Source organism: Centropristis striata, chromosome 7 (assembly GCF_030273125.1).
Source record: "Centropristis striata isolate RG_2023a ecotype Rhode Island chromosome 7, C.striata_1.0, whole genome shotgun sequence".
NCBI lineage: Eukaryota > Metazoa > Chordata > Actinopteri > Perciformes > Serranidae > Centropristis > Centropristis striata.
In genome coordinates, this window is record NC_081523.1 from 17,079,863 (window position 1) to 17,097,665 (window position 17,803).

At 38.8% G+C, this 17,803-nt stretch overlaps 1 protein-coding gene across 2 annotated transcripts; it reads left to right on the plus strand.

The window, feature by feature from the left end:
• The first annotated feature begins 665 nt into the window (after positions 1-665).
• npc1l1 (NPC1-like 1) lies at positions 666-17,754 on the plus strand. Of its 2 annotated transcripts, XM_059337915.1 has the most exons (21): positions 669-1,025; positions 3,401-3,562; positions 3,690-4,604; positions 5,081-5,374; positions 5,922-6,145; positions 6,239-6,339; positions 6,424-6,596; positions 6,956-7,084; positions 7,887-8,069; positions 8,851-8,965; positions 9,068-9,333; positions 9,495-9,584; positions 9,688-9,878; positions 12,145-12,272; positions 12,362-12,491; positions 12,572-12,627; positions 12,709-12,859; positions 15,160-15,391; positions 15,509-15,622; positions 15,764-15,926; positions 16,022-17,753. In XM_059337915.1, the coding sequence occupies exons 1-21, from the start codon at positions 984-986 to the stop codon at positions 16,240-16,242; spliced, it is 4,080 nt and encodes a 1,359-aa protein (XP_059193898.1). In that variant the 5' UTR covers positions 669-983; the 3' UTR covers positions 16,243-17,753. The 2 variants fall into 2 exon arrangements, with proteins under 2 accessions (XP_059193896.1, XP_059193898.1); XM_059337913.1 differs by having other exon boundaries at positions 666-1,025; positions 12,572-12,859; positions 16,022-17,754.
• The last annotated feature ends 49 nt before the right edge of the window (positions 17,755-17,803 follow it).

Genomic DNA, 17,803 nt, shown 5'->3' on the forward strand with positions numbered 1-17,803 from the left:
AGGAAGTGATACAAAATTTGCTCTATATTTATCTCCAGCAGATCGCATGCACACTATGCAGTGTCCGATGGTTGCAGAAATGCACAGCGGTGTTGACCAACGTCCCACCAGCACCCCAGATGTTTAGAGTGGTGTGAGGGCCTGTTCATTGCTGATGTTAATGCTTGATGTAGCTAATCTGGTAGAGAGTGCGCCCCATGTATAAAGGCTGAGTCTCTGGGTTCGTTTCTGACTTTCGCCCCTTTACTGCATGTCATCTCCTGTTTCTCTCTCCCCCTTTCCTGTCTTTCTCCATCTATCCTGTCCATTAAAGGCAAAAATACCCTAAAAATGAATCAGTGCTGTCTTGGCATAGTCGTCTGTGCTTTATTCAGGCTGTCACTGGGTTTGATTTGAAACTTTCATATAAAAAATGATATAAAAAAACATTTTGTTGGACAGAAACGAATCAGGGAGATTAGCAGATAGTTCTCTCTCTGCACTGTATCAGCTGGCCTGCACACAGCAGATGGTCCAAAGGTCATGGTCAGTGAACATTTGATCTGATTCTTGTCAACAAATGTGTTTCTACAATAAAACCACCAAAAGCTGCAGAGTGTCAGTGAAAACAATGTGAAGATCTGGGTGCGGTTGTTACTTTCGGCTCCACCTGTAGTTTCTTCTTGGATCTCCTCCTCCTTACCTATCGAAAGGTTAATTATCAGACAGAGAATTGTCCATCAGTAACTGCGATTGGCTTGACGCGGCATCACACCAGATAAGACAGGTGTGACATCACGGATGTGGTACACGTCATGATGTTTCCCCCTTCCCCAACCCTAACAGTGTAGGACGGAGGGACAGCTGGAGGGACTTTTCTCTCACTGCTTTACTTTGTCTGATGTCTCTTCTAACAGGGCAGCAGTGAATAATACACACTCCATTACACATACACTGTACCTGAGGACCCGGACTCTTCTGTGGCTGAGATATATTCAGGAATCATGGTCCGTGTTGCAGCCCTGATCACTTTTCTGACTTGTGTGGTAAGCTGGAAGTTTTTCTTGTTCCTGAGTTTGATAACTGTAACACTTGTTTCAGTGAGCGACATAATAACTCGCATTGCTCTATTGGCTTGCTATTAAAAACATTATCTGTGTTTACTTAGATATGATCTGTGACCAGGACTGAAAAGTATCACAATACATATAGGTGCTTTGATAACGGAAATACCTACAAAATGTTGTCACTTACAGACAAGAGGACATGTTGATGTTGGTTGTCACAAAAGGACTACAGCCGACTATTTGTTCTGGCACTAAACAGGGTTTTAGATTAGGCATATGTTATACATTGAGTCACTAAACAGTCTGAGATCTTCCACACAAACATTTTAATTTATATTATATTTTTTAAAATGTCTTTTTTTATCATAATTTGTCAAGCTCTTCTGCATGAAAATCGAAACTGCAGATGTTTTAACCTACCACTGAGCTTAATATTTTCTTTGTAAGTAAGTAAGTAAGTAAGTAAGCTTGACACTTACTCTCATTAATAACAGCTACATGCAAACAAGAAACCTTATTTATTCACTTCAGCATCTGTGGAGAGATTTACACAAAAATCTTTGCTGTATAAAATGTTGCATTCACAAAAATAAGAAAGGGAAAAATGGTCTGATGTATTCCAGCTACAGCTATCTAATCTAAAGGAATATGTTTGAATAATGTATGTAACCTGAATGTTTGTACCTAAAATGACCTTAGCACAAGACCAAATATATAGCTACCTTCACAATAACCTACAATGCTCATTTTAATAAGCTAAAGACGATTATTCCATAAAACATTCCTATTCTCTGTTGTTATAAAACTCTTTAAACAATCTTTAAAAGCACTAAATTTAACTCTCCAGTACCCGTAGATACCCTGGTAAAGCACCATAACAAAAACATATTAAATGCCTAAATAAACACATCATAATAGGTATTTAAAAATGTTTACTGTAGCCTCATCTGTTTTATTTCTGTTTTTCTAGGCATTTAAAATGATCCTAAATGGTTTAATGAAGTAAAGTACGATACAATATATATTTTATATTAACTAATCTAGTGTAAACAAATTGTCATCTTTAAAAGATGATATTTCAAAATGAAAACTTTTAAACATGTTTATGACTTTCATCTAGAATAATGTCTGTTTTCAACCTTTATTTTCTGCATCATGTTGAAAAACTGTACTGTTACAATATCAGATTTTCACTACATGATTATTGTGGCCAAAAGTATTCACAATAATTATGTTATTTCAATGTCTAGGAAAGCTTTAATGATAATAAAAATAATAAAAAATAATAATAATAGTAATAATGATAATAATAGTGTATTTACACAAAAGTGTCTGAAAAGTGTATGATAACAGGAGTTGCATTATCCACACAATATTATAATATATGTATTATTGACATGACATCAATATTTCATTTTTTAAATCTGATAATTATCATCAATACGGGTACCCTATATTGTTTATAAAGAGTAAGGAAAGTAATAAGTCACGGCAACATGAATTAATTAACTATTAAAGAGTTGCTTCAGTATGAAACTGATATCTATTTGTAATTGATTTTTGGACATTGTTATCTTCTTGATGTGGGTTGTGGCTGTAATCAGCCTTGAACATACGCAACACAATTGAACTTGAACTTTTTTAATTTTTATTTAATGTTGCAAGGTGGCTTTAATTAGCTGACACAGCAGGACACAGTACACTAACAAAGTCATGAAGCAAGTTATGACACATGATAATTAATGGTAATAACTATGGTATTTGGTATTTTATTGTTAATCATATGAAGAGTTAATGTGCAAAAACAGATAAAAGTCATTCTAACAATGACAACACCAACACAAGTGCACAACAAAAGTACAAAATTTTGGAATATGTATCAAAATAAAGACATCTCTTTATGCAAAATAACTTTGTACATAATATACTTTATATATATTATATTATAAAATTAGGATATAACTTGTGAAGCATCAGTGTTGAAGTGTCTTAAGTGTGTCTTCTTCCCTGCAACATAGTGTAGTTCTCTCTCCTGTAATAAATAATAATGTCAACTATGTCATTTTTAAAAAATACTTTATTGCAGGTTATGAGATTACAAATATTAGCAGCTTTATCACATATTCAATTCATCCTGCCACATTTATGCATTTTTTTACAAGAGGCAGTGCCAAAAGAATGAATAAACAAGTAAATAAATATTCATGTTTAATTGTTTGCTTATTCAATTAATTATTTCATTGAGGAAAAGAAAGAGAAGAAAAGAGAAAAGAGAAAAGAGAGAGAGAGAGAGAGAGAGAGAGAGAAATTATGTCAATTAATATTGAAAACTATATCTATACCAACTTTGGCAGCTGCTGTCGGAGGCCCAACATGAGGACGGATTCTGTGCTTTCTATGAGGAGTGTGGTCGTAACCCGTCAGTTGGAGGATCCCTCCTCCCGCCTATCGTCCCCTGTTTAGACTACAGCCCCGCCCGATCCGTCTCAGGAGAGCACTACAGGAAACTCAAACAGGTCTGTAGGTCCTGGTTAGTGTGCAACATGACTGATTAAAGCATGGTAGAGTGTTAGGGAATCATTTTTTAAAAATCCTTTGGAAGGAAGTGAGCTTGTGTTTCAGTTTGTATTGTTGTCGCTGCAGGTGTGTCCCATTTTGGACCGCGGGGTGGGCAACACATTCGCCTGCTGCTCCATCAAACAGTTGAACTCCCTGGAAAAGAGTCTGGTCCTGTCCAAGGCGGTGCTGAACCGATGCCCTTCCTGCGCTGAGAACTTTGCCCACCTGCACTGCATCAACACCTGCAGCCCCAACCAGACCACAACAGTAAAAGTCTCAAAGGTCATGAACATCACCTCAACCACGGGCAAGACGAAGGAGGCCGTGGTCGGTTACCAGGCGTTTATCAGCAACACCTTTGCAGAGACTGCATTCGGGTCTTGTAAGAATGTCAGGATCCCCGCCACAGGAGGCTTCGCCATCGCCACCATGTGTGGACGGTATGGAGCCAAGCTGTGCACCCCCCAGCACTGGTATGACTTCCAGGGAGACTCCAGTAACGGCCTGGCTCCACTGGACATCGACTTCCGCCTGATAAAAGAGGGAGACACTGAGGGAGTACCAGAAGGCGTGACTCCCTACAATGGCCGTGCTCTAAAGTGTAACGAGACCACCCCGTCCGGAGGTGAGGCCTGCTCCTGCCAGGACTGCCAAGAGTCGTGCCCGAGGATGCCGCAACCGCCGCAGCCCCCCGGCCCCTTCAGACTGCTGGGGACGGATGGATTCCTCGTGATCTCTATATTCTTACTCTGCCTTCTGTTGCTTGCCTTCGTTTTATACCTCTCCGTGTCTTGCTTTGTGAGGTCTCACAAAAGAAAGGATGAAGAGAAAGGAAAAAGAAAGGGCAAGGGCAAAGACCAGAACAGCAATGATGTGACTCAGCGGCTTGTTGATCCGTCAGAGGTGACGTGCGCTGACAGGAACAGTCTGGCTGCTCAAGCTTTCCTAAGCTGTCAGTTTCAGCACTGGGGAACCATCATGGCCACTTATCCTCTCACGGTTAGTTTGGCGGTGTTTTACTTTACTGCTCACATTAAGAAACATTAGCCACTTTAGGTACTGATCACACAAGAACTCTATCCTACACGTAAGTAGCGTAGAATTCTGTAAAAAAAAAAGATACGATACGATTTTGATACCAGTTCCTGAACAAAACCTTTTCTGATACCAATTTTATGAAATCCCAATTATCAATAACAACATTTTTAAATTGTTTAGCTCCTCTACAACAATAAAACACAGTGTCGTCAAGCCCCAGTCGTGCTGTATGCTCACTACTGTCATTGATGAGCTTTATTCCTTAGCTGTTGATTTACTCCTCATCAATTGAAATTTGGTACAAATGGAGGCTACAAAACAAAAAAACATGAAGCATTTTATAAAGACATTGTAATTCGACACCGTGGCTTTAAGAAACAGTCGTTGGCCAGAGGAATAAGACATGTCTCAGCTGTTAATATTTTCCTTTATTTAAGGTGCTCCTGTTGTCGGCCATAGTGGTGGCTATTTTCTCTGCTGGCCTCAAGTCCATTGAGCTGACAACTGACCCGGTCGAGCTGTGGTCCGCTCCTGACAGCCGTGCCCGCCAGGAGAAAGAATTCCACGACTCGTATTTTGGTCCCTTCTTCAGGACAAACCAGCTGATCTTGACGGCGCCGGGCAGAAAAGGCCACATCTACGATTCTTTGATATTTGGGCCGCAGAACTTCAGCGGGATCATGTCCAAAGATCTCATCACAGAGCTGCTGGAGCTCCAGGCGCGAATCCAGGTACAGAGCCCCGAAATCAAAGCTGACAGTTGACAGAAGAAAGTCTTCAGTCTTTGCACTTAAGCCCCAAAAAATCATGATTTAAAAAAGATTGCTGGTGGGAAGGTATCTAGTATTTTCAAGTCAAAAAGGTTCAGTACAAATTTAAGTCATGAGTCATTGGCATTCTATTATAAGCTAAAGGGCCCCATAACCTTTTTGTTTTTGTTTTGTATTCGTAGTCATCTCTCTATGGTTTTGTGTCTTTTTTTGGTCATGTTGTGTCGCTTCATAGTTGTTTAGGTTTCCTTGTGGTCTTTTTGTGTCTCTCTATAGTCGTTATTATGTTAGTTAAGTTTCTTTTTGGTCATTTTGAGTCTCAACCTGGTTGGGATGTGTCTCTTTGAGTGATATTTTGCATGTGAAGACCAGGGAGCCCCCTATCACTTTGGGCCCCTGGGCCTACTCAGTAGGCATTGTCATTAATTTAAAAGTCCAACTTGTGTTGATTTTGATTTGTTAAATTTGTGATTTTGATATATGGATGCTTATTTTATGCCACTTTTAGAACATCTCGTTTTGGTCCGAGGATCTGAACCGCACAGCGAGTCTGAAGGATGTGTGTTTCGCACCACTGAACCCAACCGACCCCTCCAGCACAGACTGTGCCGTCAACAGTTTGCCACAGTACTTCCAGAACAGCCTGGAAAATATTAACCTTAAGGTGAACGTTACAGAGCTGGGAGTGACCAAAGAAGTGGACTGGAGAGACCACTTGATCTACTGCCTTGGGTAAGAACTGGAAATCAAACCGAGGGGGAAAAATCCCCTGCAACTGTTCAGAAACTTCAACATAACCTTCTCTTCTTCCATCTCTCTCTCTAGCTCTCCACTGTCCTTTAAAGACATCACTGGTTTAGAAATGAGCTGCATGGCTGATTACGGAGCTCCAGTCTTCAACTTTCTGGCTGTGGGAGGCTACCAGAGTGAGTGACTTTCCGCACCATCTTTTACAAAAAAATTACTTACAAGAAAACTGACTTGAACATTATACATCTTGCTTTTCCTAGATGATGAATTCACCAATGCTGAGGCTCTGATAATGACTTTCTCCCTCAACAACTACCCTCGCAACGACCCCAAGTTCAAAGTGGCGATGCAGTGGGAGACAGAGTTTCTTAAAATTGTCCAGGACTACCAGAAGAGCCCGGCTGCCAACTTCACCTTCGCGTACATGGCAGAGGTAGAGTGAAATATGAAGTCTCACAAAAACATTATACATCTATCCTATAACAAAAACATAAACAATTTTCGTTTAATGATCATAAACTTTTGTGATTGAGGCAATAATTGTTGTGATCAGTAGCCAGGGCACTGTGGTAGCTTAAGATTTTATGACCCTGTAATCACAATGTCATGGGTTTTCTTGCATGTCATTACTCATCTCAGCCATCTCATATCTTACATCGGCAAAATGCCTAAAAAAAGGAGTAATCTGTAACCATACTAATAAAGACTTCTCTAGCTGTTTCTGTTTCTTTCACTAGCTATTTTAACTCTTAAGCCTCTTTCTTCTCTCTGGCCTCCCCCCTCGGGCTACAGCGGTCTCTGGAGGATGAGATTAACCGGACAACAGCAGAAGACATCCCCATCTTCATGATCAGCTATGCTGTTATCTTTGTTTACATTGCTGTGGCACTGGGGGAATACTCCTCATGGAAACGGATACTGGTAAGACTTTATTTTAGCCACTCGCAGTTGGTCGGTCCACGTCTTTAGTCCAGATTACCCAATAATTATTGGATGGATTATTAACCTTTGCTCAGACGTTCCTGCTCCCCTGAGGATGAATCCTACAGGTGTTGGTGATCCCCTCACTTTCTAGCATGAGGTTCATATTTGTGTTGGATGGATTGCCTCGAGATTTTCTACACACATCCATGTCCCACTTGGATGAATTGTAATAACTTCCCCCTGACAATTATCGGGTCAAAATTGTACTTTGTCCAATAGTTGTGTTTATGACCACATTCCTGCTAAACTAATGATATTCCCTTCATTCTCAGCTGTGTTACATCCTGATAAGCATTAAGCACTAAGAGGGTGATAATAACACAAATGCAGAAGATCTAGTTAATTTTATTTATGGAAGTCAAACTTTTTGGGCTTTATGCACGACTGAGAAATGTTCAATGGAAACAACAGGGCCCAGTGTCTAATGTTATCAAGCTGCTCCTACATGTATGATGTGTTGTCATACAATAAAAACAGATGTATAGAACATGTGCCTGGGATACGATAAGCCTGCACCAAAAAAAGTAAAACTGATGAAACGGCACTTATCACACACATGATAAGGAGAGACTGCAGTAGTATAGCTGCGTCAGCTGTATGGTGCTTATCTCTACGGGGAAGCACGTATGTTTATTGGCCATGAAGTTATACAATGCACAAGACGTGAGTGATACAGCAGAAGATATGAAGGTTCTCTGAGTTGAATCCACATCTTGATTCTTTTCTCTTTGTCCTGCAGGTGGACTCCAAGTTTCTGGTGGGTCTGGGTGGGATCCTGGTGGTCGGCTGTTCTGTACTGGCCTCAATGGGGTTCTACTCCTGGATCGGCATCCCCTCCTCGCTGGTCATTCTGCAGGTTGTACCCTTCTTGGTGCTCGCCGTTGGAGCTGACAACATATTCATCTTTGTTCTGGAGTACCAGGTATGTATTTGTTTGCAACATCAATGCACAGCTTTGCAGATGTTATAAGATGTATATATTACTTTTACCTACCCCAAGGAGGTTATGTTTTTAGTTAAATTTGTCTGTTTGTCAGCAGGATTACAAAAAAACTACTGAACAGATTTTTTTATGAAACTTGGTGGAAGAGTGTAGTACTGGCCAAGGAAGAACCTATTAAATATCATAACATGTGGGGTGGCCCGTAGCGTAGTGGGTTACACAGGCGCCCATGTATAGAGGCTACAGTCCTCGCTGCGGTGGAGCCGGGTTCGAATCCGGCCTAAGCTCCCTTTGCCGCATGTCTTCCCCTCTATCACCCCCTTTCACTCTATCACTATCAATAAAAAGCATAAAAAATGCCAAAAAAACATTTGGACATAACATGTCCAAATCACAGAGAGGATACACTCATTCATTTTCACTTGTTTTAACATTGTGACAGGGCTTTTGTACTGCATTAATGTGGTGTCTGAATAACTGGAAAAATTTGTTTCCCTATCATGTTTTTACTGGTTTACCTGATCCATTTCCTTTGCACTTCATTGTCACGAAAAATACTGAAAACAGCTATCAGCATGTTTTTTAAATGCTCTGAGCAATAAAATACAAATAAGACAAAATAAAAATGAAATACGCTTGACCAATTCAGTAAACTGGACCATCCGAGGAGTGTGTGAATGCACCATTGGCCTTGGCGGAGGTCTGTGCTCGCCAAGTACCATTCCAGTTAGTGATGTGAACCTTTCCCTCCTTTGTGCAGAGAGACGTACGGAGACCCAGAGAGAAGAGAGAGGAGCAGATTGGTCGTGTCCTCGGAAACGTGGCTCCCAGCATGTTCCTGTGCAGTCTGTCCGAGTCTGTCTGCTTCTTTCTAGGTAAGAAACTTTTGCAAAAAAACACATTTTCTCACAATTGTTTTTACATGCAGTGTCAGAATGATGTGTAAATCTTTATCTATGTGTGTTCTGCCACCCAAGGGGCCCTGTCCACCATGCCAGCAGTGAAGTCCTTTGCACTATATGCAGCTCTTGCTGTGCTCATGGACTTCGTCCTCCAGATGACAGCGTTTGTGGCGCTGCTGTCCCTGGATGCCCGGCGCCAAGACAACAACCGCTGTGAACTGTTCTGCTGTGAAACAGTATCAACCAAACGTCCCAACAAGCCAAACGAGGGCTTCCTGCTGCCCTTCATGAGGAAATACTACGCCCCTGTCCTCCTGCACCGTGTCACCAGGATCATAGTGGTAAAGCTACTAACCCATTAGCTTTAAAATAAGACATACAACATAAGACATCTGATGTACCTTTAATGTGAAAAAAATGGACTGAATATAAGCTCTGATAAAAATAAAAAAAAATTCTCGCCATGCACTGAAGCCTTTTAACTAGATATTTATCTCTGCAGATGCTGGTTTTCATCTTCATGCTCTGTGCATCATTATTCCTCATGTTTAATGTGACTGTGGGTCTGGATCAGGAGCTGGCTATGCCTAAGGTCACTAAGAACTAATTTATAAATATTAATACAAATATAAATGAATGCCTGCATGCTCATCTTTCAATGTAGTCTTACAAAGATTATTCTTTCTTTCATGCAGGGCTCTTATATGCTGGACTACTTTCAGTACCTGTACAAATACTTTGAAGTCGGAGTTCCTGTTTATTTTGTAACAAAAAAGGGTTACAACTTCACCTCTCTTGAGGGCATGAATGGAGTCTGCTCCAGTGTGGGCTGCGATCAGTTCTCGCTCACGCAGAAGATCCAATACGCCACCAACTACCCTGAACTGTGAGTGTGCCCATATCTTAGAAAGAAAAAATATGAGCTTTTAGATAAGATGTGCACCTTTTTAAAACAAGTGTTTTGTGACATACCTCAAGTATTTCAATGAAACAAAAAAGTAAGGTGCAGTTAAAGCACATTCAAAACAAGGCACCACTTAATAATGCTACAACCACAGATTTAATTTACAAAGGGATACAAAACAACTATAAGAGTCAGTAAGCAACTACAAAGAGATGCAAAACAGCTTCAAAGAGGCCACAAAGAGACTCACAATGGCTTTGATAATGAGCAAAACAAAAAGACAAGATTACTAAACACAAAACAACTACAAAGAGACACAAAACAACTGCAAAGTGATGCAAAACCACTGCAAAGAGACACCAAAAGATGACAAAGATGCACAAAATTATAGAGAGACGCATAAGGACGACAAAGAGACAGAAAACAACAACAAAACAGCCAAAAAAACCTGTAAAGTCAGTGTGAGAGAGGTGGTGCGGCCTTTCTCATGTCTGTGCCTAGGGGTCCACTGTCTCATAATCCACCAATGCACAAATCAGTATATCAATAAATTGTAAAGGCCCCCCTCTAGACACTCCATAAAAGTTCTCTTCATATTTCCTCACCAGTCACCTGCATTGCTTAATTTACAATTTAATTGTGCACTTTTTTTTTTTTTTACTCTGCTGCTGCTCTGCCAAACTCGATTACTGCTCAGCTCAGAGCAGAGTGGCTCTCTGCCTTTGTCCTTCACATTATTATTTTTCACGGACAGATCCTTGAACTTGCTGATATCATAGTAGCCACCTCTTGCATACTAGCAATGGGATCAGTTAATGATGAACTTGGTTACATGAACGCTACTGGGCAGATAAAGGGTTCCTCTAACCGATCGTGCCAGGCTAAGAAAGCAATCACCCCAGAAATCCCCTGTAAAAACAGCTGATAAGAAAGAAACAATAACACTATTTCCTTTTGCTGTTTCCTGCAGTATAATATGTATCTTTTCCATCAAATAGTTAACTTTTGATGCATAAATTAATCTGAACTCTTACAGTAAAGACTTATCAGCTTGTGATCAATGTGATACATTTGACATGACATTATGGCATAAATCCTATCAGCTATAGATTACTTGAAGGGCTGAAGGAGACTGTTAGAGGGATTAGAATTTACAACACATGTTTGTTTCCTCCTGATAAAAAGGATTATGGAGCTACTTTATTGTTAGCATTATCTGTTGCTTGCTGGCAAACAGCAAAGCTCTTCTCAGAAAGAGGGATTTGCCAGAATTACATTTGAAAGTGAAAGACGTGAGACTGAAAAAGCAATGATTTAGTTTTTAGTTTTTAGATTTACTGGAAGGGATTAGTTACCAAATGCTTGCCTAAAAGAGCTCAAATGGTGCTCCAATTAACCCTTAGAGGCCCACATAGGCTCATTTCTGTCTCTTTTAGGGCAGGACAGGGAATCTTTGATAAACATATTGTTTTGGTCAGGCGTCTATACACAATTTTGAGCGCTTAGAGTTACATTACATCACATTACAGCAATTACATTGCTGAGTTAACTTATAAGTTGTTGCAGCAAATGTTTGGGTTGAAACCATTTGTTACACACATTTGGTGCTATTTTATACAATTTTTACCACTTGAAAATGTATAAAAATGGTCAAAAATCCACCCCAAAACTTTCTTAAGACACACAGAGCTTGAGGAACACCAAAGAAAAAATTCATGCTGTGATTTGGTATCAAAAACTTTCAGATAATGCTTGAATGGTTGGTGAGAATGTCTGTTCTGGAAACTGCTCAGAAACCCTCTTACTGTCAAGCTACACATCCTCCGAATGCTCTAGGTCTCTAGTTTGTGATTGTAGTTTCATGAGGCTGTGATTATCCTAAAGGTCACAGCAGCTCGTTTTATACAGTGAGGTCAAGTTTCAAAAATAGTTTAAAAATAATCACTACAATAACATCAACACACACATGAATAAAACTGGGCTCATTGAATCCACACACACATTCCAGATTAAAGATCACAGTGCCAACTGCTTCAGGCAATAACTAAATATTTAATGAAATGAAAGTATAGATTTGTGAGCTGTTTTAAAGACGTACATCTCAGTTTCACTCTCTTTAAATGGATGGACTAACTGTTGTTTTCTGTATATTCATTGAATTTGGTGACCATAAGAAAAACCTAGAATATCCTTTAACATGGATTTATAACTGTGCCTTCCTTTAACCCACTGATTATTTTATCTGTAGCTCCTATTTGGCTATTCCTGCTAACTCCTGGGTGGATGATTTCATTGACTGGCTGAACCCTGGATCCAAATGTTGTCGTCTGTACGCCTATGGTCCGAATGCAGGACAATTCTGTCCTGCAAGCGAACGTGAGTCACCACATTAGACACACTGTGAGTTTCCTTATATGATGAAAGGCCTCTTCATTAACGCCGACTCTGCTTTCCTTTCTCCATAGCTGCTTATAAATGTATCAAGAAGTGTATGGCTACTCCTCCAGATGGCGTCCTCAGGCCCAGTGTGGAAGAATTCAACCGCTTTCTCCCAGACTTCCTGGGGAACAGACCGGACCTGCAGTGCCCCAAAGGGTGTGTATCATAGCGGCACATGTCTAAAAACATCACAACATGTAAACAACATTCTCACTGCTTATCGTCCTCTTTAACAGAGGTCTTGGAGCGTATGACACATCTGTGGTGACAGATCAGTCTGGAGAAGTTATAGGTAGGTCTCTCAAATCATCTCAAAGCAGTCAAAAAATTTTGTTCTGCTTCAGAGCGGTAAGTTTCTTCTTTGTGTTCTCAGCCTCCCGGTTCATGGCTTACCACACGCCTTTAACCAACTCTCAGGAGTTCACCGCTGCACTGCTGATGGCCAGAGAGCTGGCCCACAACATCACAATGGGCATGAGGAATATACCAGGCACCTCAGAGGACTTCGAAGTATTTCCTTATACGTATGTACTTTATATTTATTGAACTTTATTACATTTTGGATGACATACTATAATATGACATTTTTTAATCAAACTTTTACTGTATACGATAATGTGAGTTTTAATTAAATTTAAACACCATACTATACTATGTCATTTTTAAAATTGAATTTAGACAACACATTGTATTATGACATTTTTATTAAATTATGACGTCATGCTTTAGACCAATTTACTGTTTACCAACAATGATGACTTATTTTGTGGGCTGAGCCTAACTGGTGACAGAAAGTGGAAGTTGAGAGCGGTACAGTTGTCAAATAATATGAATCGTCCAGATGATTTTACTGATTATTTCCATGGTTTATTATCAATGACAGATTATCTTACATGAGTTAGCTAACCCTTAACAATGTGAGATTTCCTGACTTGTATTCACTGTCAGGATAGTAAAGGACCCAAAATAGGATTAAATTGCCAAAGTTTAGGTGGTTGAACATCAAGATTTACTGCTACTATGTATGTAAATGTTACTTTAAGTCGGCAGAAACTCTGAGGGAAAAACTACTATTAACGACCGATTTATGGAAAAAGAAATTGACATATGATTTGATGATATTATATGGTATGATTTATATTTGAGGGGGTCATTTTTGGACATCCGATATTATGCTGTTTTTCTGTCATTTCTGGCCATATTCGGTCCAATATGTATCAACAGACCATGAATCGGCCAATTCTAGCATTTTTAGGCATTTTAAATTTTTTACCATTTTGACAAAAATCGACATAAACATATTATATCGTTTGACTCATATAGTTTGAGTATGACTTTTTTATTTAAGGGGTCATCAACAGACTATCATTGACCAATTTTAAGCATTTTTAGGCATTTAAAAATTTGACCATTTTTGACAAAAATCAACATTCATTTTTTGCAGTTTTTAGACATCGCATAATATGATGTTTTTCTGTCATTTCTGGCCATATTAAGCTCTAATATGTATCAACAAACTATAATTGACCCATATAAGCATTTTTAATGAAATCTTGATGTCATATTATACTATAACGTTTTTTACAGGACTTTAGAGAAAGAAAAAAAAATTGACAAGTTTGAAGATTTAATGACAAATGTATGACAAATTATAAGACAAAACAGAAAAATATATAAGGACATTACATTCCAGAGGGATAAGTCAGAATAATTAACACCTTTCCTATCTAGTTATTCATTATTCATCTTTTCATCTTCTTCTTCACTCATTGAAATAAGCTGAGTAAAAAAGTTGATACCAGTATCCACACAACACTCATCATATAACACACACCTATAGGCGTACAAACCCTTTATCAGACATTTCAGCTTGATGACTCTCACAAAGGTCATCTCTTGGAATGGTCTGGGAGTGGCACACAAGAGTTGAAAGTTTATCAGCAGGAGAGACACATTTTCCCACATTCAGCCTTTCTTAGAGTATATTTCAAAGACCAAAGTCCTCTCTCTCATTCACAGTCTTTAGCTCTGCCACTGTCTCGATCAGATGGAGCATAGTAGGTATCGGCTCCTCCCTGTAAGTATCAGGCGAGGAAAACGTCACTGAACCCAATGTCATGAGCTGGTCTTGATCTTGTTGTGTTGAGGCCACTTGGGTTAAAGTACACATTGTTCTTATCACCACTTGGGGAAAGCAATGCAGAAGCAGAAGAGCATGGTGCCTTTAAGTCCTGGACCAACAGTCCTGCACATGAGAGAGACTCATGCAACTCTGCAACTCCTGAACATGCACTTTATGAAAGGCAGCAATATTTCAAGATGTCTGTGAATTATCCAGTTTGGACAACATACTACATTATGACGTTTTTTATTCAATTCTGACGTCATACTATACTATGAAATTTTCATGAAATTTGAACGTCATACTATACTACAATTAACTTACAATTAAATTTGTATTTAATACTGTACTATAACATTTCTTAATGAAATGTGGGTGTCATACTACACTATGACTTTTTTAATGATATTTTGATGACATACTATACTATGACATTTATATGAAATTTGGATGTCATGCTATGCTATGACATTTTTTATGAAAATTTGGACGTCATACTATACTGTGACATGTTTATTGCATACTATACTATAGCATTTTATTAAATTTATAATGATATTACCTTTTCTATGACATTTTATGGCATACTATGCTTTACACTCAGTAACTCATACAACCCCACTTCAAAAAATCCGAACTATCCCTTTAGGCCTGTGCAGTCTGTCATATCTGACCATTTTTTTTTCTCTTTTCTTCTTCCAGGGTGACTAATGTATTTTATGAGCAGTACCTAACCATTGTACCAGAGGGACTCTTCAACATCTCCTTGTGTCTGCTGCCGACCTTCTTGGTGTGCTGTCTGCTGCTGGGTTTGGATTTGCGCTCCGGCTTGCTCAACCTAATCACCATCATCATGATCACAGTGGACACTGTTGGTGTCATGACACTGTGGGGCATCGATTACAACGCAGTGGCCCTTATCAATCTGGTCACGGTAAGAAGAACGGAGAATATGCTCAGTTCTTAGTTTATCTTTTAATCCATATCATCACACTTAATTTGTATAATCATTTCTTCCTAAACTAAGTTGTGTTGTCCATGTTGTTTTCAGGCAGTGGGCATATCTGTGGAGTTTGTGTCTCATATGACAAGATCCTTTGCACTGAGCACGAAGCCCTCACATGTAGAGAGAGCCAAGGAGGCTACAGCCAACATGGGCAGCGCGGTAAGTGAATTTAAGGGCAATTTAGAGCAGAAACTGTTAATCCCTTTAAAAAGAGAAATAAACATCTAGTTTTGGTGCCACAAACAGTTGATTGTAAAAATATCTGCAGTGAGTTAAATATATATTTTTTGCACCTTGTAGGTGTTTGCTGGTGTTGCTATGACCAACCTGCCAGGCATCCTTGTGCTGGCGTTTGCCAAAGCGCAACTTATCCAGATCTTCTTCTTCCGGTTAAACCTGGTCATTACACTACTGGGGATGGCTCACGGACTCATATTCCTCCCTGTGCTGCTCAGCTACTTTGGTATGTGCTTTATAGGTGCTTGTTCATGTGTGCAACAAAGAGCTATATGAAAACAGAATGCATATTTTCACATCTTCATGTTTTCTTTTGTTCAGGTCCTGGTGTGAATAAAGCAGTGTTGCTGCAGATGCAGCAGGACAAAGCGAAGGCCACCAAAGAGCTGGAGATGAGAAACAACATGAGACAAGTCTATGATAACATGGGCTATGAAGGTAGTGAGATTAAACAGGAGCCAGACTCAAACTCCACAAAGCCATCACAGGTTATAGAGAAACCATTGGAGGAGGAGAAAGAGGGGAGAATTGACCGTTTCTGAGTACCAACAACAACAAAACTGTTTTTTAAGCTCTGAGTGAACAACGATGGACACAGAAAAGGACAAAGATAGCAAACATGTATTGTCTCCCTGTGGAAATCATGAACTTAAACTATGTACCTCAATCACAACTGGACAAGTGGGACTGGAGACAACAACACAACATTGTGCAATATTTCTGAACAATGCAATGACAGTCATCTTCCTGTCTCAATATCAAAAAAGAAAAACTACGTCTGTCTTCAGTAGCACTGCAGCTAGGCAAGATTTGACAGGACAGGAAGTCGACGAATGTTCTTGAATTAGTCATTTTGTATATTTTTTTTGTATTGAATGTAATTATTTTCTATGTGTGAATACTTCACATTAGCACTGTGTAGAGTGATTTTTAAAGAAAACACACTCCAGCTTTTCATATTATAGTTTCTTCAATAATAGTAGGGGGATATTGCTGTAAAATATGTAATCAGTAAAAACATATTTAATGTGGTATCATTATGTTTCATAGGTTATTTATGGATTAAAAAGGAGCCTTCACACACTAGTTTTTGCACCATCAAAAAAGGTCTGTATGTGAATGCTTTTGTGTGTAATCAAATAAATTATGCAGATTTTATTGTGAGGATGGTTTTATTTGTTATTGCCCTTTCGGTACCGTACAAGGCCTTCAAACTGAGCTGGGCACCTTAATGAAAGGATTTCTATTCATATTTAAGTTTTTTCCTTTCTCATTTTCTTACACAAGAATCCCCCTAATGTACGTATGTGAAGAATTAGAATAGAAGAGAGATTCACTTTTCGTGCATAGTAGTAGTCATAGTCTAAATAAAGCGTGAATTCTCATTATTTTAAATGGTAGAAATAAAAGTTTAAAATATATATGAAATAATAAAAAGCATAAAAAAGAACAATTACAGTGCCAGCCTGGGGCTTTAATATAATAGGCATATAAAATAGGCTATAGTTTGTGTTAATAAGCAATGATTGATAAAATAAATGAAAGCTATAACAAACTTTAGATTCATAGATTATTATTCATATATTTAATTGGAAAACTTTTCAGGCACCCCGAACAGAGTGAGGCAAATTAAGAATTGACATACTGTAGTATATTGATCTTAGGGGGTCATTTTTGGACATCCCTTAATATGGTGTTTTTCTGTCATTTCTGGCCACATTCTGCTCTAATATGTATCAACAGACTATAATTGACCCATTTGAAGCATTTTTAGGCATTTTAAAATTTGACAATTTGACAAAAATCGACATACTATAGTATGACTTTTTTTGAGGGGGTCATTTAAAATTTGACTTGTTTTGACAAAAACTTACATGCTTTGAGGGGGTGCCCTTTTGGTACCATGCAAGGCCTTTAAACTAATTGAGCACTGGACACTTTAATGAAAGGATTTCTACGCTCACAAGAGAGATTCATTTTCAGTGCATACGTATAAAACGTGAATTCTCATTATTTTAAATGGTAGATAATGGAAATAAAGGTTTAAAAATGTATTTGTGGAAAATATGTAGTTTGTGTAATAAGCAATGATTGATAAAATAA

Bases quoted from the DNA above. Each gene is read 5' to 3' on its own strand.
- npc1l1 (XM_059337913.1), top strand. From the start codon at position 984: ATGGTCCGTGTTGCAGCCCTGATCACTTTTCTGACTTGTGTG. The intron at 12,860-15,159 runs GTATGTACTTTA...TTCTTCTTCCAG, and splicing joins TTCGAAGTATTTCCTTATAC to GGTGACTAATGTATTTTATG. The intron at 15,623-15,763 runs GTAAGTGAATTT...TGCACCTTGTAG, and splicing joins CAGCCAACATGGGCAGCGCG to GTGTTTGCTGGTGTTGCTAT.